Here is a 21,678-nt window from a genome sequence, read left to right as displayed (position 1 = left end):
ATTCAGTGACATAACTTTGCTTCATTTGCACTTCCATGTCAGACACCATTTTGCCAGACTGCCCCTTTGCTACCAACTGTCACACAGAAACAAAATGTAACATAATACTGGGGGGAAGGTTCAACCCCTACTGCCATTTGTTTATTTTTTGAGCAAGAATAAATTGTCCTACTGTCTAGCTGGGTTTTGCAAGAAAGTTAGAAAGCAAAGCTTGAGTCCCTGTAGATGAGATGAGGTGCTGGATTTTTAATTCTTCTGCTTTTAAGGAGAAAGAAATCTGTTTCTTAGCTTGCCCTTTGACTAGGGGATTTTCCCATTTTGATGTAAGATTTACAAGAACTAGGTCAAGTCTTCTAAACACAGAATCAAACAGAATATATGATGAATCATTTGCTAGGAAATTGGATCCAATTATCTTAAATTGGTCATTCCAGACTACCAGAGCAATAAAGGACACTATATTCGTTGAGGTGTTTGACGTATCATTCATGTCAAAACGTGTACGCACTATACTTCCAGCCGAATTCACAGGGCACACTGCCCTACCAAATGCTGTGCTCAGAACAGATCAAACAAGGGCTGTCAGTACTCCGTATCAGAAGACTTTCTGACCTAAATAGGAAAATTACTTCTGCATTTTGGACTGAGAGAACATTAAAAAATGTTTTCACCTGTACAGTATGACTTTCACCAAAGTTGGTAGTCAGATCTCCTTAGCCAAGGCTTGTTAATATCCAAATGTTGCCCAAAGAATGAAGGGAAAATGACAGCTAGAGAAAGGATTAATGTCTTCTACTTACTTGAGTTCTAATCAGCAAGTAAGCAGAGAAGCAAAGTAAATGAATAACGTGTAGCTCCTGTTTTCTCACAGTGTGCATCACCTCTGAGACCAGTAATGTAGATGCTGTTCTAACGTAGTCAGAAGGAGAGTCGTAGTCAAATTTCAGCAGCATTTATTGCCGGAGAGGTACAGTCCCTGTGTAAAGGTGCGTAATTGAGTGTTTCAGGAGTGATGGCCAGCAGTGCTTTGGCACTGACAGTATTACACATTAAATGGAAATAAAAGATGAGGAAAATCCATACTTAATTCCTTGTTTGATTTCTCCACACAGGTGTAGGTGTAGGACTTACTTAAGAATTTCAAAGGGAAATGCAGATCTACACTGAATACCTGGCCACATCTTTTTAAAACCACAACTTCTTTGCACTATTACCAGTATGCAGATTATTAAGACAACATTTTCAAAGAAAGGCTTGAATATTTGCATTACAAGCGTTGCATCTGAGTGATTATGCACTTGTATGCTTAAGAAAACATTTGCATTGGGACATTTCAGAGTAGAGCTATTTCTAGTGTAAAATCTACTGGTAAGCACCAAGCTTGGGTCTATATTTTGTCCTGATAATGCTGAGTCATTAAGACAAAAGTAACATAGGTAACTGAAAGAAATGAAGCAGGAACTAAAAGTGGACAAGGGAGAAAAGGAACCTCCCAGCCTACAGGGGCAGCCTGAACTGAATGCCTCCTATTTGTTATGTTGTCCCACAGTGTCAGAGGTGGATGTTGGTGGTACGGCAGTAGAGGTTGAACCTTCCCACCAGTGTTCTGTCATGTTTTGTTGCTGTGAGACAAATGGCAGCAGAGGGGCAGCTTGACACAGTCGTGTCTGACATGGACGTGCATACGAAGCAAAGGTGTACAAATGAATTCCTCCATATGGAAAAGAATGGCACTCGTTGACATTCATTGATGCTTGCCGAGTGCTCCTGGAGACCAACCGGTGGATACGAGCACAGTGAGGCGGTGGGTGGCACGTTTCAGCAGCCATGACAGTGGGTCACCTCCACTTGTGCAGAGCACGGCAAGCAGGCTCTTGTTCATTGTCAGCAAAACACACCACTCCCTCACAGCTCTCGGCGGCAACAACGCCCCACGCCCCTGAGGGAGGGCGGGGTGAGGCGCCCTGGGCGGGAGGAGACGCCCCGCCCACCCCGACGTGAGCGTACGCCACTTACGTTCCCACCTCCCCCCGTTCCCACGCCCACTCCGGGGCGGTTTTCCTTTCTCTTTTCTGCCTTTTGACTCTCGGCCCTTTCCGTATCGCGTGTCAGCGCGGCTCAGCGAGCGCGCCGGCGATGGAGCGCAGCGCGGCGGCGGCTGTGAGGCGCTTACGCGCGCCCGGCGGCGAGCGGGATGGCGGCCGCCGCTCCCTACCCGCTCGGCAAGAGGACGGCGAGGCCGACCTGCAGGGGAAGAAGCGGGGCGGGCCGCGGCGACGGCTTCTGGGCGAGGCGAGGGGAGCGCCGCTGCTGCTGCTCTACCTGCTGGTGCTGCGGGCGCTGGTGCAGGTCTCGCACCGGCAGCTGCTCAGCTCGCCCGCCGGACGCGGGGAGCACGAGTTCAGCGCGCAGCGCGCCAGGTAGACGGTGGGGCGGGAGGCGCTGCCCGCGCTGCTGCAGCTCTCGTGTGGGTCGCTAGCGGGTGGCACGCCATGCTGGTTTTGGGGTTGGTGTTGTGGAGAGCTGCGTGTTCCAAGCGGAAGGGCGGTGTGCCGGTTGAGTGTCGTGGTTGACAGGATGAGGAGCCCTTGGTAGTGAGCGCGCTACATGGCCTCCTTACGTGGGAGGCCACACAGGTGATCTGAGGGCTACAGCTCTTTTCCTGTGAGGGAGCTGGGCTTGTGAAGCTTGGAGAAGGAAGGCTTGCCTCACTTTATTTGAAGTGAGCTTACAAACAGGAGGGTGCAGCTTTTCACACAGGTAGATAGTGATAGGACAGTGGGGAATGCTTTTAAGTAAAAGAGGGAACGTTTAAGTTAGATGTTAGGAAGAAATTCTTCACTGAGAGGGTAGTGATGCCCTGGCACAGGCTGCCCAGAGAGCTGTGGGTGGCCCCATCCCTGAAGGTGCTCAAGGCCAGGTTGGACGAGGCCCTGAACAGCCTGGGATGGTGGGGGGCAGCCCTGCCCACAGCAGGGCATTGGAACTAGTTGATCTTTAAAGTCCCTTCCAACCTAAGCCATCCTGTGATCCTCTGGTTCTATTATGGTCTTTATTGTTACCATCTTATGTGGATGTCTTGAGTAAAGTTACCAGCGTTAGTCTCCTACTGTGAACTCTGAATGTAAAAAATGTGCAAAAATGTTAAAGCTAATCTTAAAAATGCTAAAGCTTATCTGAAGATAAGGTGTACATAAACATGAATGTGCTGATGCTGATTGTACAATTTGTCTTTCAGGGCATACCTTGACAACATAACGGCAATTGGGCCCAGAACAGTTGGAAGTCCAGAAAATGAAGTTCTTACAGTTAACTACCTCTTACGACAAATTAAGGCAATAGAAACTGAAAGCACAGATGCTCACAAGATATTTGTAGACGTACAGAGACCCACAGGCTCCTTCAGCATTGACTTTTTAGGAGGTTTTACTAGCTACTATGCAAACATAACCAATGTTGTAGTGAAGCTGGAACCTCGAGGTGGAGCTGAGCATGCTGTCTTATCCAACTGTCACTTTGATTCTGTACCAAATACTCCAGGTAGGTCCACTTGTTGCTCCTGCATTTCTCTGTAGTTCACAAGCCACAGAGCTTGGCTCACTGCCTTCTCCTAGCTAAAACCCTTATAGCCACGTGCTAGAACATTGCATGTGTCAACTAACTTGTTTGATTTCAGTGAAATTCACTATGTATAGAGTGACGGATTAGTCCTATTTTAGTCAGCATGTTTTAGGATATAACTTGTTTTCTGGCAGGCAGTGAATTATGGATGTCAAATTTGGATTTCTGAGAAGTTTTGTTATGTCTGCCTTTCTTATAATTAATTCCTCAGGCATGTCACTTGTGCTGCTTCTACCTGTCATTCAGCTCTTTCCGTAGTTCTGTACTGATTTTAACTTGACTTTCCTGTAATGGAATGCTTTGTGCTGGATTCTGTTTCCACCCCCACTAACCAACCAGTTTTTCTTCCCATGCCAGCTGGTATGTTTTATCTCAAATTTTTAGAATTGTGTCCTTATGCTGTACCTTTTTTTTTTTTTTTTTTCTTTCCACGTTCAAAGCTTCTCATTCAAAAGACTATGGTGATCAGAGATTTAAGGTACTGTTGCCTTGGTGGTATGTATGTCTCTCACTGCTACTTTCACTGCTGTGTATTTCCTAGTTCTTGACCTTCAGCATTTTTATAAATCTAATCATCTTAAACAATTATTGCAACATGTTTGCAATCACCTTTGCAAAAGCATGGTATAACATTGCCAGGAAGGTATAGAACTAGAAATCACATAAATACATTTGTTGTAACACTTAGCCACAGGCATATGTCAGCTATTACAGCTGGAAAATACTACAGATTTCAGTCACAAACAGTAGCTTTGCTTAGAATTTTTCTTTTGCAGCCTGCATTACGTTTTATTTTTGAGGGTAGACTTTCTGTTTTTTAGCACACGCAAATAATCCTCGTTATTGAGGAAACAGTTGAGCCTTAGCTTGAGAAACAAAACATTTGCTATAATCTTTGTGCTTCTTTTCTGTCAACAAAGAGTATACAGGACTTCTCTTTCTCCTCCGGTCATATTTAGGCAAGGTGGATTTCCAATTATATTTAATAACTGTGATTATTGTACGTTGTCTGTGATTTAGGAACTGCAGAGGTGATTATTACTGCATTTATAGCCTGACTGCCTTGACCTAAAGAATACTTCACAAGTATAATGTGATGATAACTGTTTTTAGATGTGTAAGTAGCGTGCCTATTTCTGTAGGTTGTTGCATAGGGCTATGTATCCAACAATTACTTTCTTTGCAGTTATTCAGTCAGCAGACTGAATCAGAAGTAATTCACCAGTGTTGCAGAGAGATGGGAATATCACAGAATGGCTCAGGTCAGAAGGAACCTTAACAAACATTCACTTCCAATGTTTGTTTTGTGGACAATGTTGCCACCCGCCAGATCAGGCTGCCCATGTGAAAAGTCACTCCTCCTCCTGTTGATAAACTCTCTTTAAGTACTGGAAGGCCACAATGAGGTCAGTGTGGAAAAGAGGAGGCTCCTGAAGAGCAAGTGCGTCTCCCTCAGCCTGTTTTCATAGGAGGTGTGTTCCAGCTCTCTGATAATCTTTGTGGCCCTTCTTTGGGCCCATTCCAGCAGCTCCACATCCCTGTGCTGGGGGCCCCAGACCTGCCCTCAGCTCTCCAAATGAGGCCTCATGATTTATTAGTGAGAATCGTGCAGAAGTTTATAATGGAACTAGAAATTAACCTATATGCTTGCCATTAACCACAGTGCATCCTATTATCACAGCAGTGAGGAACTGCTCATTCATTTTCCTGCTGTGAAACGCGCACATTACCTAAGCAAGAGCCTTCTGTTTTCTGTTCTTCTGTCTTTCTGTAACTAAGCTGATTTGAAAAAAATGTTTTGTTTAAGCAGAATCAGCATGATTTGTTGATATCTCAGTGAGTGATATAACTGAAAATTAATATGTGATCTGCTGTTGTTGCTTATAGAATTTTTCTGGCATGATTAATGATCAGTGCACCTATTTGCATGCTGATGGAATAGGTGTCAGCTTGGTATGAAATTTTTGATATGTTTCCTTTAGGTGTTGGTATTACTCAAACATTTTAAAGCAGTTCTGATATTCAAATCTTTAAAGTTTTCTTTATGTTGCTGCTGATATTCCTGTGTACACATTTCTTGAAAATCAAGGCAAGTACTTTTCACTTTTGCTAATGGTGTAGCACAGTGCTCTGTTGGAATAAAGAAATACTCAATAAACCATTAGAGCTTCAATGTTAGAAAGCTTTAGCACCTTTTTAGCTAGACAAGAGTGCACAAAAAGAACTCATGAAGGAAATGTGTAAGCTTTAAACTCTTAACCTATTTCTATTGTTTTAGTGATACTAATTTTCAGTTTACACATCCTATTTGGTTATTTTCTAATAAACTTGGAGGTGGAAATGTCCTTGAAATTATTTCTGTAGGTGTAGCTGACAGCAGGGTTTCTTTGTGTAACTGATGTTTGTCATAAGATCTGCTTTAACTTGCTTACTGTTTTGCTGTATTATATAAGGTGTTTGGGAATATTTTTCCTCGGAGCATGTGCATGTATTTTGAACCTTAGTTTTTCCTAGATTCACATAAAGACCATAAGTGTTTAGTTTTCAGCAAGATTTATTGCTTCCTTGTCCAGTTCTCAACACAGTATCAGATAAAAAGAACTCAGTATTGCTAGGAGTAGATTACTGGTAAATTCAGACAACAATATAATCAGGGTTTTAAATCACATGTTTGTTGGAAAGCATTTTGCAAATTGAAGTATTATTGAGAATTAGATTAAAGAACAATGTAGTGGAAAGATTCTCCTTGTATATGTATTTATATTTATTAGCGTATTTTAAAATACTTCTGTACAATAGACTAAAGCTAAAGTTTTCAGTGAGGTACACCCTTTTTCTGGAATGGGGAGGCATGTCTAAAATCTGCCAAGTTACAAGCCCTGGAAAAGCTACGTTTTATATATGAACTAAAAAGTTTCAGCAGCTAATGTCTCTGCCTTATTATCATTCTGATGCAGATTGTGGCAAGTAATGCTTTACAAACTACTGTCATCATCTCAGTCCAAGCAGGCATCATCTATACAACCCAGACCACCAGGAATGATACAACATTTCTCTCTTTGTTCCAATGTTTTATTGATTAGAGTAGGATAGAAAGGTACTACAGCTGTACCGAAGTGAGAGAAATGGGGCAAGGGAGACCTAGGGTATGGTTACTTAATCAAGATGAAGGATTGATAGGGCGTGGGAGGAAGTTTGAAGAAGTGGATGTAAGTCTGGAATAGTATTGGATCAGAATCATGAACAGAACGCTGAGGCCAAAATGAAGAAGGATTTTTCTCTAATGAAACTGGAAAGGTATTAGAAAGCATTCTGTCATGAAACTACCACATTGCTACATACACTTTCTATTTTAGAGTGCTTTAAAGGAGTTCTGGTATTTGTTTATTTTGCAATATCGTCCTTAATGTTTCTTTCAGAATGTGTCCAGTTACTTGCTTGTATTGTAGCAGGGTGGAATTCCTCATGGTGCTTTGTGTGGGAAGGCTTAGTTTTATTAATTGGACTATGCTGTGAGAAAAATTTTTCCTTGTTTATTCATGTCGTTCTTAGAAAAGCAGATAATGATCACTTTGCTTGTTTAGCACCTCGTTAATCTAGTTCTCTTGAAGAATATTATTGGATGTGGTATTCTGTACCTCACTTGTTTGACTTTTGGACATTACTTTTCTTTCTGCTATTGCTTCTACCTAGTAGATCCAGGGTATAATCTGTAGCAGAAAATAAACTAAAGCTTGGCATAATTGTACCTTGGCTAGATGAAATGATGGAGAAAATGTAAAACTTTTTTTGTCTCAGCTCTTTGTTGCAGTTTTGTGCATTTCTTCTAAGCGATGCTGGTCTGCTTATTATTTTAAGGTGCCAGTGATGATGCTGTTAGCTGCTCAGTGATGCTTGAAATACTTTATACTCTCTCAAAATCATCAGAGCCCCTTCAGCATGCTGTCATATTCCTGTTTAATGGAGCAGAAGAAAATATTTTGCAGGTAATAATAAGCCAGGATTATAAAATGTACATCAAAGTTGTGAATTAAGATCTTGATATAAGAGTGACTGCAGCTGTCACTTTTGTTTCATCTGTTGAAATATTAAATGCCAGTTTTAACATTCTGAGGAAAATGTATTTGCTGTCGAATAGAAAAATATACTTAAATTAAGACTATTGTTCGTATTACTTTAATTGGAAGACTTTGATCTTCTGTTCTTTTTGTGTTACGAATGATCTGAATGCCTTGTCTGAGTTTGATTTATGATCACACGTGATGGAAAATAACTCTTAGGTTCGTATGGAAGGGTATGGTATGACCTGTATTTTCTTTGTTTCTCACCAAGGCTAGTCACGGCTTCATTACACAACACGAGTGGGCCAAGTCAATTAGAGCTTTTATTAACCTGGAGGCAGCAGGTGTAGGAGGAAAAGAACTTGTTTTTCAAACAGGTAGGAGCACGTATTGTGTCTAGTGGTAGTTCTGGTAATAAGGAGTGTAGACTTGAAAGAGTGTTGATGGTGTCTCGTAAGTAGAAGACGGGAGAACTACCGTGCCTCTTTCTCAGCCCTTTGTTGTAAATAAGTAGCTCTGTGTCTTCAAGAACACACAGGCTGAAGCATGGTGGCACAAGTTCCCTCATAGATTGCAAACCTGTGTAGAACAGTACTAAGGTTACGTTTCTCTTACACATCAAGGTAGTAAGGAGGCAAACAGATTAGTATATTACTTGTATCTTGCATACTCATAAATCATGTGCTTTATTTAATCTTCAAGCCACTCTTTCAAAATCTTTGCAGGGAGATTTAGGCATTAGAACTCAAACTGCTGCTCAGAAAGCAGCAAAACCTCTCTGTTAAGCTTCAGCTCCATTGTAGTTGTACTGCGTACTTCTTGCTGCTACCACGGCTGCCTCATTGTTTACTTGCATTGAATGCTTTAGCAGAGAGACTTTTCAGCAAATAATTTTGATGTGTGATAAATAATAAGTTGGAGATTCTAATAAAGGCGGTGGTTTATGTATTAGTGCTGGGTCTTCTTTGGGAGATGGCATATCTATCTTGCCATTGAACTCTCAAAGCAATGTATTTTTCCACCTGTGACTATTTCTCTAAGTTGTGTGAGACCTTCAACTTAAGTAAATGAACTTAGTGTACTTTGTGGGGTCACACAGTTTCTTTGTATGTTATTGTTTGTTACTATATATATAGTGTGTGTGTGTGTGTATGTATATATATGTGTAGTAACAAACTGCTATATATATATATATGTAGTAACAAACAATAACATACATATAAACATACATATATTGTTTGTTAAGAGATATATCTATCTACATATAAGAGATATATCTATCTCTTAACCAAAGTTCAAAAAGTATTTGTTGTGAGCTTTCTGTTCATCTTCTGTTAGGACCTGAAAATCCTTGGTTGGTACAAGCGTATGTATTTGCGGCCAAACATCCTTTTGCATCTGTGGTGGCACAGGAAATATTTCAGAGTGGTATTATCCCAGCTGATACAGACTTCCGGATCTACAGGGACTTTGGTAATGTTCCAGGTATGTTATCAGAAAACATATTGGTGGATGATATGCAACCATTTATTTGTCGAAGCTTATAACAAGCGGGCTATTCTGTTGCTCATAATGAAGGGGGTGTGTGCTGAGCGTATCATTCATCTTGTAGAAAAATTCTCTTTGATAATTTTTGTTTGTTTACACTGCAAATTATTTGAACATTTGAAGAGTTTTCAGACAGGTCTTTTGCAAAGTTGTTTATCAATCAGTAGTAAAAAGGATACTCTTGACATTTTGGAAGAGTGTTCCTGTAATTTCACAGTATTGCCTTCAGAGTGGATCTCTATTGATGTATTTATTAACAATTTTCGTGTTTTTCTCCATTATAGAGCTGTATAGATTTGTCTGCAGGTGTCATGTAATCAATATGTTAGTAACAACAGGTATCTTAAAATACATCAACTTGTCCTTTCTAAATACAGATGGAATCCTAGTTAATCCTCCTTATATAAAGCAAACTTGTTCATTTTTGGGGAAAGTAAGCAGGCTACAAAGTAGAGCAGTGTTTTCTGTGAAAGTTATCTGAGGCTTTCGCATTTGTTTTAACGTTATTAGATTTATGTAACTTGTCATGTTTTTTTCTCCCTGTAGGAATAGACCTGGCTTTTATTGAAAATGGCTACATTTATCATACAAAATACGACACATCAGACAGAATTTTAACAGATTCCATTCAGAGAGCAGGTTAGTGTTTCAAGAATTAAGTAACAGCTACAAAATCCTCAAGTATGACTACATAGCTGTTTCTTCATTTTGATGAAAGACTACTGACTCAAGAAATGTGTTGTGTTAAAAACTACTTGTTGATGAGAAGAGAGTTAACTGAATATATGCCTTTAAAATACATAGGGAACATGTTGGTGCAACTTGGGAAAATAAACTATCACCATAACCAATGTTGATTTGAAATTTTGGCATCTAATTAAAGTTATAATACAGCCGTTCGAGTGGTTCCATTAATTTATAGTTGATTGTTAAGCATTTGGCTTTCATTTTTTTTCTCAGTAGGGCCCATTATTGACTAACATTGAACTTAGGTATTATGTGAGATGAAACAGTGGTTGGTACATGTAGGCTACAAAGGAAAACAGCCTCTCTGTCTCTACCTTATAGTCATTAAGAGAAAGGAAGGCAGGTAATTCATAGCTGGTGGAACACAGAGCTAGCTGCTAGGGGCAGAGAAAAGAGGAAGAAGGTTAACAGAAAATTAAACTCCTTTGTTGAGGCTTGAGGTCTACTGCTTTAATATGAGACTTGAAGGGCTTATAGGCTGAAAGATGGAATAGTCCCTTGATTGAAACAGTATTTAAGTGTAGAAAGCTTTTGAAGCTTACTTTAAGAATAACTGTATAGATTAGCTCATGAAAATATGTAGTCTATACCTTCAAATAGGAATTCAAAATAAACAGCTGTATATTAGCTTCTTTTGTTATGGATATTTCAACGCAATTTTAAATGCATGAAAATAATGTAGTGTGTTAATTCATCAATTCTGATAAAGTTCTGTTGTGTATTTGCTCTTTTTTAATAGGTGACAATATTCTAGCAGTCCTAAAATACCTAGCAACATCAGATATGCTGCCGAAATCTTTTGAGTATAGACATGGAAATGTTGTTTTCTTTGATGTACTTGGTTTATTTGTCCTGGCTTATCCTGCTCGTGTTGGCACCATCATGAACTACATAATAGCAGCAATTGCTTTTCTTTACTTGGCCAAGAAAGTATTACAGCCCAAAAACAAAGGTAAATGTAGTGGTGTTTTTTTTTTTTTTTAATCTACTATTGCTATGAAGAGTAAGAAGTACTCAGGAGATAAGGAAAAGTTATTTCCTTACATCCCTTTCAATCATAATCTTTCTGTCATCCTTCTCTGATTTGATAAACTTAAGAAGAAAATTTTAGGTGTGCAGGAATTACTTTGTGTTTTAGTTATTCAACTGTGAATATTTATGATGGGCTGTGGTTGCCTGGATGTCTACCATTCATGAATTGCTATTATAGCTTTTGTCTTTTCATGGAGATTTAGATTAAATATTTCAAAAATCTTAAAAAGGAAAAAAAAAAATGCCTACCATTTATGTAAACTCTTTGTTCTTAATGTGGGTAGGGCTTCAGAAACACGTTTCTTGAACAGCTGGTCATAGGCAGGAGGAAATTGCAAAACAAAAAACAGGAAAAGATACCAAGATATCACCCTTAATAAAGGGTGTAAAATCATACCCTCTAATCAGACACTTTCATATGAGGCATGGTAGTGTATCTATTAAAACAAAACAAACAAAAACAAAAACAAAACAAAACAAAAAAAGACATAGTATCAAGAAAACATTTTTTTTTCCAGAGTAAGAAAAAGTTTTAAGAATGGCTACTCTGATGTTTTCTGAGATTTTCAGATTGTTGGCTTCACCAGTTCCCTAAAAAAGCTGTTATCATCAGTAATATGGTAACTAAGGAGGTAGACTGTTTCTCTGTGGATTAATCCTGTAGTGAGAAGTGCTGCAAAAAGACTTGCAAGGAAATAAATAGGCTAAGTGATTTAGACCATACAGTTAAGAAATGTTCAGAGTGAACTCCTTACACAGTCATCTCTTGGTCATTACCGCAATTATACTGTTAGGGTAATTTTAATATTGATGATAATCTGCAGTAGAGTTTATTACTGTTGGGTAAAACTTTTTTTTTCTTCTTTGTAGCAATTAATAACCTGAAGAAATTCTTTACTGCATTTGGATTAATACTGTTAAGTTGGATCTCCACACTTGTAACTGTCCTTATTGTGGCAGTGTTCATCTCTCTCATTGGACGGTCTCTTTCTTGGTATACTCATTTCTATGTTTCTGTGTTTCTCTATGGCACTGCAGCTGTAGTTAAGCTCATTATCGTTCACTCACTAGCCAAGAAGTTCTACTACAAGGTAAGACTGACTTCATTGCCATTGTTAAAGAGTGGTGAGTGTAGTGTTTAATCTCGTCTAAACATAGGGGTTATTGTGTTAAATGAGAGTTAGCAGCCCCTTTATTTAGGGCTTTGTCCTCACTAATGATTGGTAGCAATTGATTCAGGGAAAAAAATTCAGTAGCCTTTTAGTAGACGATGTATTATTTCTTCCCTATGGCACACTCTTGTTCTCCCATCACTTTGTTGGGAAGAGATCAAAGCAACAGCTGGACAATTGAGTTTTTTTTATATCTTTAAATGTTCTTGAAACTCAGAGAATCTGCATCTATACTTGAACTGTCTTTTGAGTCTTACCAGACTCTTTCTTATGAACATACTTGTAAGACAGATTCCCTCAATGTAATCATATTTTGGTACTTCTAATGCATTTTTTAATATTTTTATTCTTTACTTCATCTAAATCATAACATAATTTTTGTCATGCAACTTGGCATTCCTACTGTTCCTGTCCTGTTACAAAATAGAAGGGACGTTACTGTTTTCTGGTGACTCTCACAGACAGCAGATAATTATTTGGTTTCAGGTGCTGGATCTAGTTCTTACCTGCTGATTGTCTGAAGAACAGATCACTTGACTAGATACTATTCATCTCTCAGTTTTCTTGGCATGCTTTAGGTTACAGTATACCTCTGTAACTTACATTGTATCTAGGAAGATCTGCATAAAAATTTTGGAAGCTGATCTCTCATTTGACTATTAGAGGCAATGCCTAAGTGTTGATGAAGTAATGTGTTTGCTGTTACCAGTCCAGGAACTTGTGAATCAATAAAGTTTTTATTTTAAGGAGAAACTTTTGGGTTACCAAATGTATTTCCTCACTGTCCCCAATTTTTTCACATCCTGAAATGGAACTAGATACTTTCTTAAAACCGTCCAGAAAGGCAGTCCTTCTTGCTACTAGCGAAAGTACTAATCCAGCCAATACAATCATTATCCCTGTGAATAAGCGTAAATGTCAGGGCTGATGCCTTTTAAAATTGGGTTGTCCAACACAAACAATTCCACATGAGAAATCAGAATTTGTTTATATATTCATATGACATTTGATACATAAAATATTTTTGCTCAGTGATGATTGATTTCCTTTTTGTTACAGAACATGAATGACCAGTACCTGGGAGATGTGTTTTTTGATGCCTCATTGATGATTTGGTCTATAGTGTTGGCAATGATTACTCACATTGGTCTTTGTTCAGCATTCATTTGTACATTGTGGGTAGCATTTCCTTTACTCACAAAGCTGATGATCCATAAAGAATTCAGACAAAAAGGTACGAGTTTTTGGTGGGGAAGGCTGCATTTCAAAACCTCTGCCCCTGCAGTTTGATATTGAGGTGTTTTCCTCCAGTCAGTATTGTTTAAGTAACGTGACTCAACTTAGGAACAGAGAATTTTTAAAATACATATGACATTTTTGCCACAAGATTGTGTTCTTTAACCAAAGACAATCTGAAACCGTGGAGAATCTTCTTAGAAAAACATACTGAAAAGCATCCTATATTGCAGGCTAAAAAGAACGGTATTATTTGGGGTTACGAACTGATCAAATACCTTGATGGATGGTAAGCATTGTTATAAAAATGGAACATTCAAACAGTCTATGGAACAAAACATCTGGTATATATATTTTGGTAATATGAGAGTTGTTTTGCAATGTTCCTAGAAGAGTCATATTGACATTGGCTGGGTGAAATGAAGTCCCTGCCAAGGTCTTCTTATTGTATGTGGACTAGTACATTGGGCTTGTAGCAGTGTACGGATATATGAGTAATGAGTGCATTTTGTGTCCTGCAGGTGCCACAATGAAATTTGTTCTGATGTACATGCTAGGAATGTTTGTTCCCTATCTATATATGATGTATCTTAATTGGACTGTATTCGAAATGTTTACTCCTATCATGGGACGAAGTGGTTCAGAAATTCCACCAGATGTAGTGTTGGCAGGATTTATTGTGGCCAGCACTATGATTCTATCATCCTATTTTGTAAGTAGCATTTTTAAATGTTGTTTAAAACTTTTTTTAAACTTTCTCTAGACTTGAAAGTCAATGTTTTATTCTAAGCTACTCTTGGAAATTAATGATACTGTTCAATATCTCAAATGTTAATACAAGGAAATGGAAAAGATACTGTTTGATCTTTTTCAGAAAGAGGTAATTGAAGTGGATTTCAAAATTCTTTTGCTCTATAATGGTATAATAAAATGGGTAATTTAATGCTGGAGTTTGAACAGATTCATGTTAGATGAAGTACAGTACGTAGCCGAACAAAAACTACACTTCAAAAAAAAACTTAGGCCTTTTTATGACACCCTTTGCTGCATAATTTCTAGGTTTTTCATGTCAGATGTTTTACAAAAATGACAAGTTTTTTTTTTTTGAAACCTCTAGAACATACTAACATTTTGGTTTTAAAGATTGAGATTGCAAGAAAGTTTCTTTTGTTAAATAGTATTCTTTCTAATGTACTTGAAGTTCCATAATTGGATTTTAGAGTTACGCAGTGTACTTTATTTCTCAGCCATGTAGTTTTATAACTGAGCTGTCTTTTTGTTCTCTAGATTAACTTCATTTACCTTGTCAAAAGTACAAAAACGACGCTAATAACTTTAACTGCTGTGTTTGTAGTCACTCTGATTCTCGTTTGTAGTGGAATCTTCTTTCCTTACAGTTCTGATGCAGCTAATCCGAAGCCTAAGCGAGTCTTTCTTCAGGTAAGAAGAGTCTTGCATATAATATTGCCTTTGTTCTGCATGCAAGAGAGTATTTTCATGTAGTTTTTGTTGTTATTTTTGAAAGCTTAAACCCTTAAGTAGTAACTTTTCTGGTGCTTGCTTCATTTAAGCTGTAACAATTATTCTTGGATTTGAAGGAGCTGCTACTGTTTCTCATGTTCAGTTCCTGTGTTTGGTTCATTTTTGTCATGAGAAGAGGTTGTTTTGTTTGTTTTCTTTTTCCTAGTGTTTTTTGTTTTGTTTGTTTTTAATACAAGAGTAAGCAGTCTTCATTGAAGAAGTGAATGTAAATATTTACAGGCATAGCTATCTTTTGAATTTATGTTTTTATGATACTTTTATAATCTATGTAATTGTATTCATAAATATATTTAAATATGTGTTTGTTGCATACTGAAAATACAGTATACAGTAAGGGTTGACATAGGGGATATTTGGGAATTACTTCTAACTCTTGTAAGCTTCACAAACAGCCAGCATCGAACTGTGTATCTTTTTTAATTCTTTCAGCATATCAACAGAAGATTTCATGATCTAGATGGAAACCTGGTTAAAAGTGACTCTGGTATATGGATTAATGGATTTGATTATAATGGAATATCTCACATAACTCCCTATGTACCTGAAATCAATGACACCATTAGAACTCCGTGTGAGGAGTGGGCTCCATTTTGTGGCCTTCCTTGGATTCTGCCAGTGCATTTCATGTTCCGGTTGGTGTGAACACTGCTTAATTTGAGCGTATACTACAAAGCCACTAAGTTATGCAGTCTCCCTTTTGTAAGGGAAGAAAGATAAGGCTAGTCTTGGCCTTAAAGTGAATTATCCTTCTGCTCGAAAGGCTCTTTAACTTCTGTCTAGATACACTGTCTTCTGCCACAAACCGTGTCAGAGATCCCTGGGTCTGCTGGGGGAGATTTGGAAGTTGATGTATGGGAAAACTGAAGTCAGCACCAGTGGAGAGGAAGGCAAGGGGTCCTTCCAAAGAGCACTTCAAAGTAGCAGTGTGTGTGCTTCTTCCTTTCTTTCCGTTTCTCTACTCAGATGAAGAAGGTTAGAGTAGATAGTTTCACCAGACGAAAAGTAGTTGCTGTAACTGTTTCTTATGCCTGAGAAGTCCTGTGACCAAAAACAAACAATTTTGGAGATCCAAATATTTTTACTTATTTTTTTGCTTTGTAAATTAAGACAGGTCCAGGTAACAAATAAGAACTGTGATTTGACTACTGTTCTGTTATTGTGTCTTTTAAGTGTTTCTTTCTGCAAGCTGTTAATTTTTAACTGCCTTCTGCTAGCTTAAATAGCTTTTGAATATTTTGTGTGTTAACAGCGCAGTCAGCTACAAAACTGTTCTACAAAAAGTTCTACAAAAATGTTCTCTTTTCATGTTTTAGTACCTCTAACTGTTGCACTGAGATAAAGTTAAAATCTTATTTATTTGTTCATTCAGGAAAAACTGGTATCTTCCTGCTTCAGAAATTTTTCCAGCAAGCCCCATTCACTTTAAAGTTCTCACCAAAGAGCTAACACCCTGGAACTCTGTGAGGTTAAGCTTTGAAATATCTGGTGAGTGACTGAAGCTCCTAATTTGTGATTTGTTTTAATTTTTATGCTCATAATAGATCAGGTTTAATTCCAATACTGCCACTTACAGTGTCATTCCTAAAATGAATTTATTTGTTCCCATCACACAAAGCTCACCAGTTTCAGAATACACTGTGGTTGTCATGTTTCAGTTGTTATTTGGGAGACTGATACCTTGTCTATTTTGAGTAAGCCTTGATCTTTTTTTATCAAGTCCCTTCTTAAAGTCCATTTACATCTAATTTATCTTGCTGCTTAAAAATATTTGAAGACTCTTCTGTAGAGAACGCAGTTTAGCTCTGTCTTGTTTTGGAAGGTACATACGGTAATACAAAGTTTACTAGTTACTATTTAGGAAAATTGTTGGGATGAAAGAAAGAGGGGCAGATGTTCTTTCTCCTTTCAGCTGTTTATACATCTTGATACTTGCCTACAGGTCCAAGTCACATGTCTCTGTATATTCGGCCACGTGAAGGGTCAGCTTTGTCCACCTGGTCTCTTGGAGATGGAACACCAGTTGCTAGCGTAGGAGGAGACTACTTTGTGTTTTACTCCCATGGGCTGCAGGCTACACCATGGCAGTTCTGGATAGAGCTGACAGTAAGTATGCTGCTGTTGGAAACCTGGTGATTTCATGGGCTTTTAAGTTGGTCCTCTACTTCATAAATCAGCTCACACAGATTTTGATGGTTTGTCCTCCAGCTTGCTGAACACTCAAAGGGAGAATCTTTTCCTTGTTTTCACAGTCTTAGCTCTTAAGCTTCCATTTTTCTCATCTTGACCTCATAGTTTTTCAAGTTCTATCTTCATTATTTCACAGTTCTTTTTCTTGTTGTAAGTAGTTTCCTTTTCATCTACTTTGCTTATTTGGGAAAGTTACAGGGAGTCTTTTTTGATAAACTTATTTGTCTGAAGAGAATTATAAAAATGTTGTGTTCCATACTGTATTTTTTGTTGGAAGTAACGCTTCTGTAAAGTACCAATGTGACAGCTTCCAGCATTCCTATCCCAGTAGGATTTATGATCCCTCGTGCCCGCTGTTAAATTGCCAATGAATAACTTTTTCTAGACTTTTAAGTTACTATTACCACTTTAACAGTGAGGTTTACTGTAGGTTTAACTTTGAGGAAATATTACCAGAACCTGTGAAAGTTCAGAAAAGCTCATTGTTCCTTCCTGGATTATGTTATATAAACACTTAACCAAATAATCCTAATGAGGTTACATGATAAAGGCAAACAGGTATCTACAGTGTAACAAGCTTTGCAAGACTGAAAAAGCAAAGCTAGGCATAAAAAGCTTGTTATGCTAAAGGTTCAAAGTGGAAAGATCAGTATAAATACTGTGTTGGAGTTCTGTCTTGATTTGTTGGCAAAACATATACCTACAAATGAGTTTAGAGCATGTGCTCTAACATGTCAGAGCAATTTCAATTCTAATTGAGCTCATGATGATACTGATTCAGTTGAAGATATGAAATGCTTTAACTTACCGCCCACAGGTCATCATTCTATAGTTTGTTACATGGGTGTTAGGTCTGTGGAAAAGTACATCTGGATTGATCTTATGTTTTAAACCCATGAACAGCCATAAATACTGTATTGTCCTTTCTCACCTACAGGCCTCAGAAAAGCACTCTGATGGAATAGTCTCCCTTGCTATAGCAGCACACTACTTTTTTGGGGAAGATCAAAAATCACCTCAACTTTATGCCTTACTGGAGAGATTTCCAAATTGGACGTTTTCTTCTGGTTGGTCCTGCACTTATGACCTTTTTGTTTTTTAATGTTTAATAGTAGTGCAGTGCTAATAGGGTAATCTCTCTGACATAGGATACTGTAATAACAAGCATCCTAACAAGATACTGGAGACTTCTTCAAGAATTTTAAATACGTTGGATACAAATAGTGTTTCTTTGGCAGTTTGGCTGTTTAAAGGCTACAGTTGTCTTGGGGATAAGGTGATATTCTGTGTCAATGCAAATACAGTTCAGCTGTTTTTTCCACTGAAATGGCAGTTTGACTAGTGTGTTTCTGAACATGAAAGCTGCATTTGAGGAAGTAAAGTTGGCACAATTCAATTGTAATGAAAGGGCCTCGTGAAATCATTTTGATATAACATAAAATATAATTGTACTTCATGCATGTTCCACCTACATTTAGTGGAAGTTCAGGCTGGAAAAATTTCTGTACTCTGAAGGCAGTCAAACACTAGAACAAGTTTCCTAGTGAGGTGTTGATACCCCATGTCTGTCAGTGCTTAGAAGGCAATTGGACAACGCCCTCATACACTTTAACTTCTGGGTAGCCCTGATATGGGCAGGCAGCTGGACTCAATGATCTTCATAGATTCCTTCCAACTGAACTGTTCTATTCTGTAGGCTATCATCATGTACCTGTCCTATCCGTCCTATTAAGGTAAAATATTCAGTTAAGAGCTGCTTGTCTACGTGGTGTGGGGAAGGGATAGCAAAATCCTGGATGTTGCTTTTGTCACTGGATGAAGTTACTGAGGTTACTTGTAAGTTGCACAGTGCAGAAAAGCTGGTATTCTGGAAGGTGGTAACTAGTTATTTGAGTGAAACAATGACAATCCATGTTATCATTTCCATTTAATGTCTTTCTGTTAAAAACATAGTTTCTGTCTTTTGCCTGTCTTATCAGTGCAGGAATTTGTTGTAGGTAGGTTTGACCTGTCACCTTGTGCTTCCATTCCTGTTAGGACTTCTTAGTATCAGCATACAAGCACATAACTCACTCTCTTGTATGTAAGAGTGTCAAGTCACCACTTCTTTGAGTGGATGTTTTATAGTTAATCCACTCTAAATTTCAAGTTATCTTCTAATTTATTAGAATTGGCTAAATTTTGGTATCTCCTTTGGAGAGAGTTGTAGTAGTGTGACAGTATTGCACTTCACTAATACGTTTGTTTCTTTAAATATGGGTCGCTTTCAGTAGCGAAAAATACCAAGAATCATCATCCTTAAAAGAATGTCTCCTCTTTCTGAGTCGCTGTTCTTGTTTTTATTCCTACGGGATGGGGCTTTTAAATGACTGTGATTTTTAGAATAACTTACAGTTTTGACAGGCTTTGAATTGTGAAGCCATTGACCTGTTGTTGTACAGGTTCTGTTTCTTTTCCTTTACAGCCAAACTTAATATAAAACATTCTGTGACATCAACACCATGCTATGGTTAACACAGGTTCACCTTCTCTTTGTCCCATGAGTATTGCCAAATAGCAGGTAAAGCAGATTTTGTGCATGCATCATAATTTCAAGTAAGAACATGCTAGTACTGGGAAGTTTTACAGGGCACGTGGAAGAAAACACTTTAATTTGTGTGAGCTGTGATAGAAAGCAGTTCCCGGTTCAGGTATTTCTCCTTCAGATCAGTCTGTAGCTATGTAGGGTAAGCGTCAAGAAACAGTTTAATTTCTTGCAAGGTCTATTTGCAAGCATTGTTGACTGAGTCTTGGACTACAGACAGAGGTTTAATTACTGTAATCATACCAAACTGGACGTCAGTATCTTAAAACCAGTGTCATTTGATACTCTACATGAACATGAAGCAGTCATCACCCACATGTATCAGACTGTATCCCATTTGAAAGTACAGTCTGTATATGATGCATTCATTATTTTAAAGACAAACTTGTGCTACTAGTGACTTGGAAAAGAAAACCTTAGTTCTGATTGTCTTGAATCTCAGTATATGCTGTGTATTGCACTCTAGTTGACGCACAGTAAGTTGACAAAAGCTGCACTGATGTTTACCGTCCTCTCAGATTTGATTTTTATGTTTTGCCACTGATTTATAGCTTTTTAAAAAGTTCTATGTGAAGAAGTCATACAAGAGCCAAAAATGTAAAAATGCCTGTTAGCAACTTCTGGAACTTCCATGAAGCAATAACTTTTGCTAACTCAGGGTTTAACCTTTTATTAAATTATACAGTTATGAGGAATGTCTAATTTGTTGTACATTTCTGGCTTTATAAATAAAAGTGAAACTCAATCAGTAAAACTGTATGTTCTGTATGCTTGTTAAAGGCGTGCTTGAATTGTCTTCATTTGTTGTGCTAGTGCTGTATTTATGCTTCGAGTGGAACTACTGCTAAGTGATGCTGGGAACATCTGGAGTTAGGGCTATGTGGGTTATGTGCACGGCCTAGAAATATTAAAAGATTATCTGAGATAGAAAATGTTAAAATTAAAATCCCTGGCTAGTTGCCTGGACAGGAAGGTTCTCCTTGAAACGAGATGTGATGTGGGGAAGGAGTTGATAGCAGGGTTGCATATACTTTTCAAAACTAATAGTTGAGAGCAAATCTGCTGTTGATCACAGCAGCAAAACATGGTAGAAACTTCTGTTGTTTCAGTGTCCATCTATTTCTGCATTCAATAAAAGCAGATTAGTCTTCTGCTACTGTGGTTTCTTATTTCTTGTATTGCATGTGTTACTCCATGAAATAAACACAAAGCAGCTGATAATTTTAAGGACAGCAGTGCATAAGAATAGTGTTTGTTCTTAGTGGGACAGTGAGAAGCTAGTTGTTTGGAAATAATTCATTTTACTTGCACTTCTTCAAAGCTTCTTTGCTTTGCCTTTGTGCTAGAGCTCTTCCCTAATTTTTGATGGATTTAATAATCTATTATTTATTAACATACATCATTCTGGTACATAACTAGAGGGAGAATAAATAAGTGACCTATGACTTTAAGCAGATGTTTTCATAGGAGGCCTTTGTGTGTTATGATTATGCTTTGTGTGCTGTGGTTATGCAAATTAATGCAGCACCAGGGTATAACACTGTACTTTCACATCACGTCTAGAAAAAGTATGCATTAGGAGGAAAAATGTTGGGATAAGTTCAGTGAACAGAAGAGTTTCAGGTACCATACACAAAAGAGCAGACTGTTGAACTAGGTGGAGTTGTTTTGTATTAGTGAAACATGTCTTTAATGTCTGTTCAGTTTAGGTTGGATTGTAGGCCTGCTGGAAAACACTAATCAAGTAGACAAGATCTAACAAGCCTATACAGACCTAATTGTAGCATATGGGACAGAGCTACTGAGGAGTTTGCATGCGTGGTAATATTGTTTGGTACATTTTTTCCTTGGGTCTGCGTGTGATTTGATGCACTCCTGAGCATGGTTTGGAAGAAGCTGGCAGGGTGACCTGACTTAGAACCTGGTAGGCAGCATGGAAATCACTATG

At 38.2% G+C, this 21,678-nt stretch overlaps 1 protein-coding gene across 2 annotated transcripts; it reads left to right on the top strand.

Moving 5' to 3' along the window:
* Positions 1 to 2,100: 2,100 nt before the first annotated feature.
* ERMP1 (endoplasmic reticulum metallopeptidase 1) lies at positions 2,101 to 20,484 on the top strand. 2 transcript variants are annotated; one of them, XM_424271.8, is made up of 15 exons: positions 2,101 to 2,420; positions 3,239 to 3,540; positions 7,480 to 7,607; positions 7,954 to 8,059; positions 9,021 to 9,167; positions 9,777 to 9,869; positions 10,717 to 10,929; positions 11,880 to 12,100; positions 13,241 to 13,415; positions 13,939 to 14,129; positions 14,705 to 14,857; positions 15,389 to 15,591; positions 16,329 to 16,444; positions 16,899 to 17,062; positions 18,084 to 20,484. In XM_424271.8, the coding sequence occupies exons 1-15, from the start codon at positions 2,137 to 2,139 to the stop codon at positions 18,246 to 18,248; spliced, it is 2,661 nt and encodes an 886-aa protein (XP_424271.4). In that variant the 5' UTR covers positions 2,101 to 2,136; the 3' UTR covers positions 18,249 to 20,484. The 2 variants fall into 2 exon arrangements, with proteins under 2 accessions (XP_424271.4, XP_040512323.1); XM_040656389.2 differs by having other exon boundaries at positions 2,398 to 2,636.
* Positions 20,485 to 21,678: the final 1,194 nt, after the last annotated feature.

This window comes from Gallus gallus, chromosome Z, assembly GCF_016699485.2.
Source record: "Gallus gallus isolate bGalGal1 chromosome Z, bGalGal1.mat.broiler.GRCg7b, whole genome shotgun sequence".
Taxonomy (NCBI): Eukaryota; Metazoa; Chordata; class Aves; order Galliformes; family Phasianidae; genus Gallus; species Gallus gallus.
This window is presented reverse-complemented; position numbering and strand designations above follow the sequence as displayed.

Bases quoted from the DNA above. Each gene is read 5' to 3' on its own strand.
- ERMP1 (XM_424271.8), top strand. From the start codon at position 2,137: ATGGAGCGCAGCGCGGCGGCGGCTGTGAGGCGCTTACGCGCGCCCGGC. The intron at 9,870-10,716 runs GTTAGTGTTTCA...CTTTTTTAATAG, and splicing joins AGATTCCATTCAGAGAGCAG to GTGACAATATTCTAGCAGTC. The intron at 17,063-18,083 runs GTAAGTATGCTG...TCTCACCTACAG, and splicing joins AGTTCTGGATAGAGCTGACA to GCCTCAGAAAAGCACTCTGA.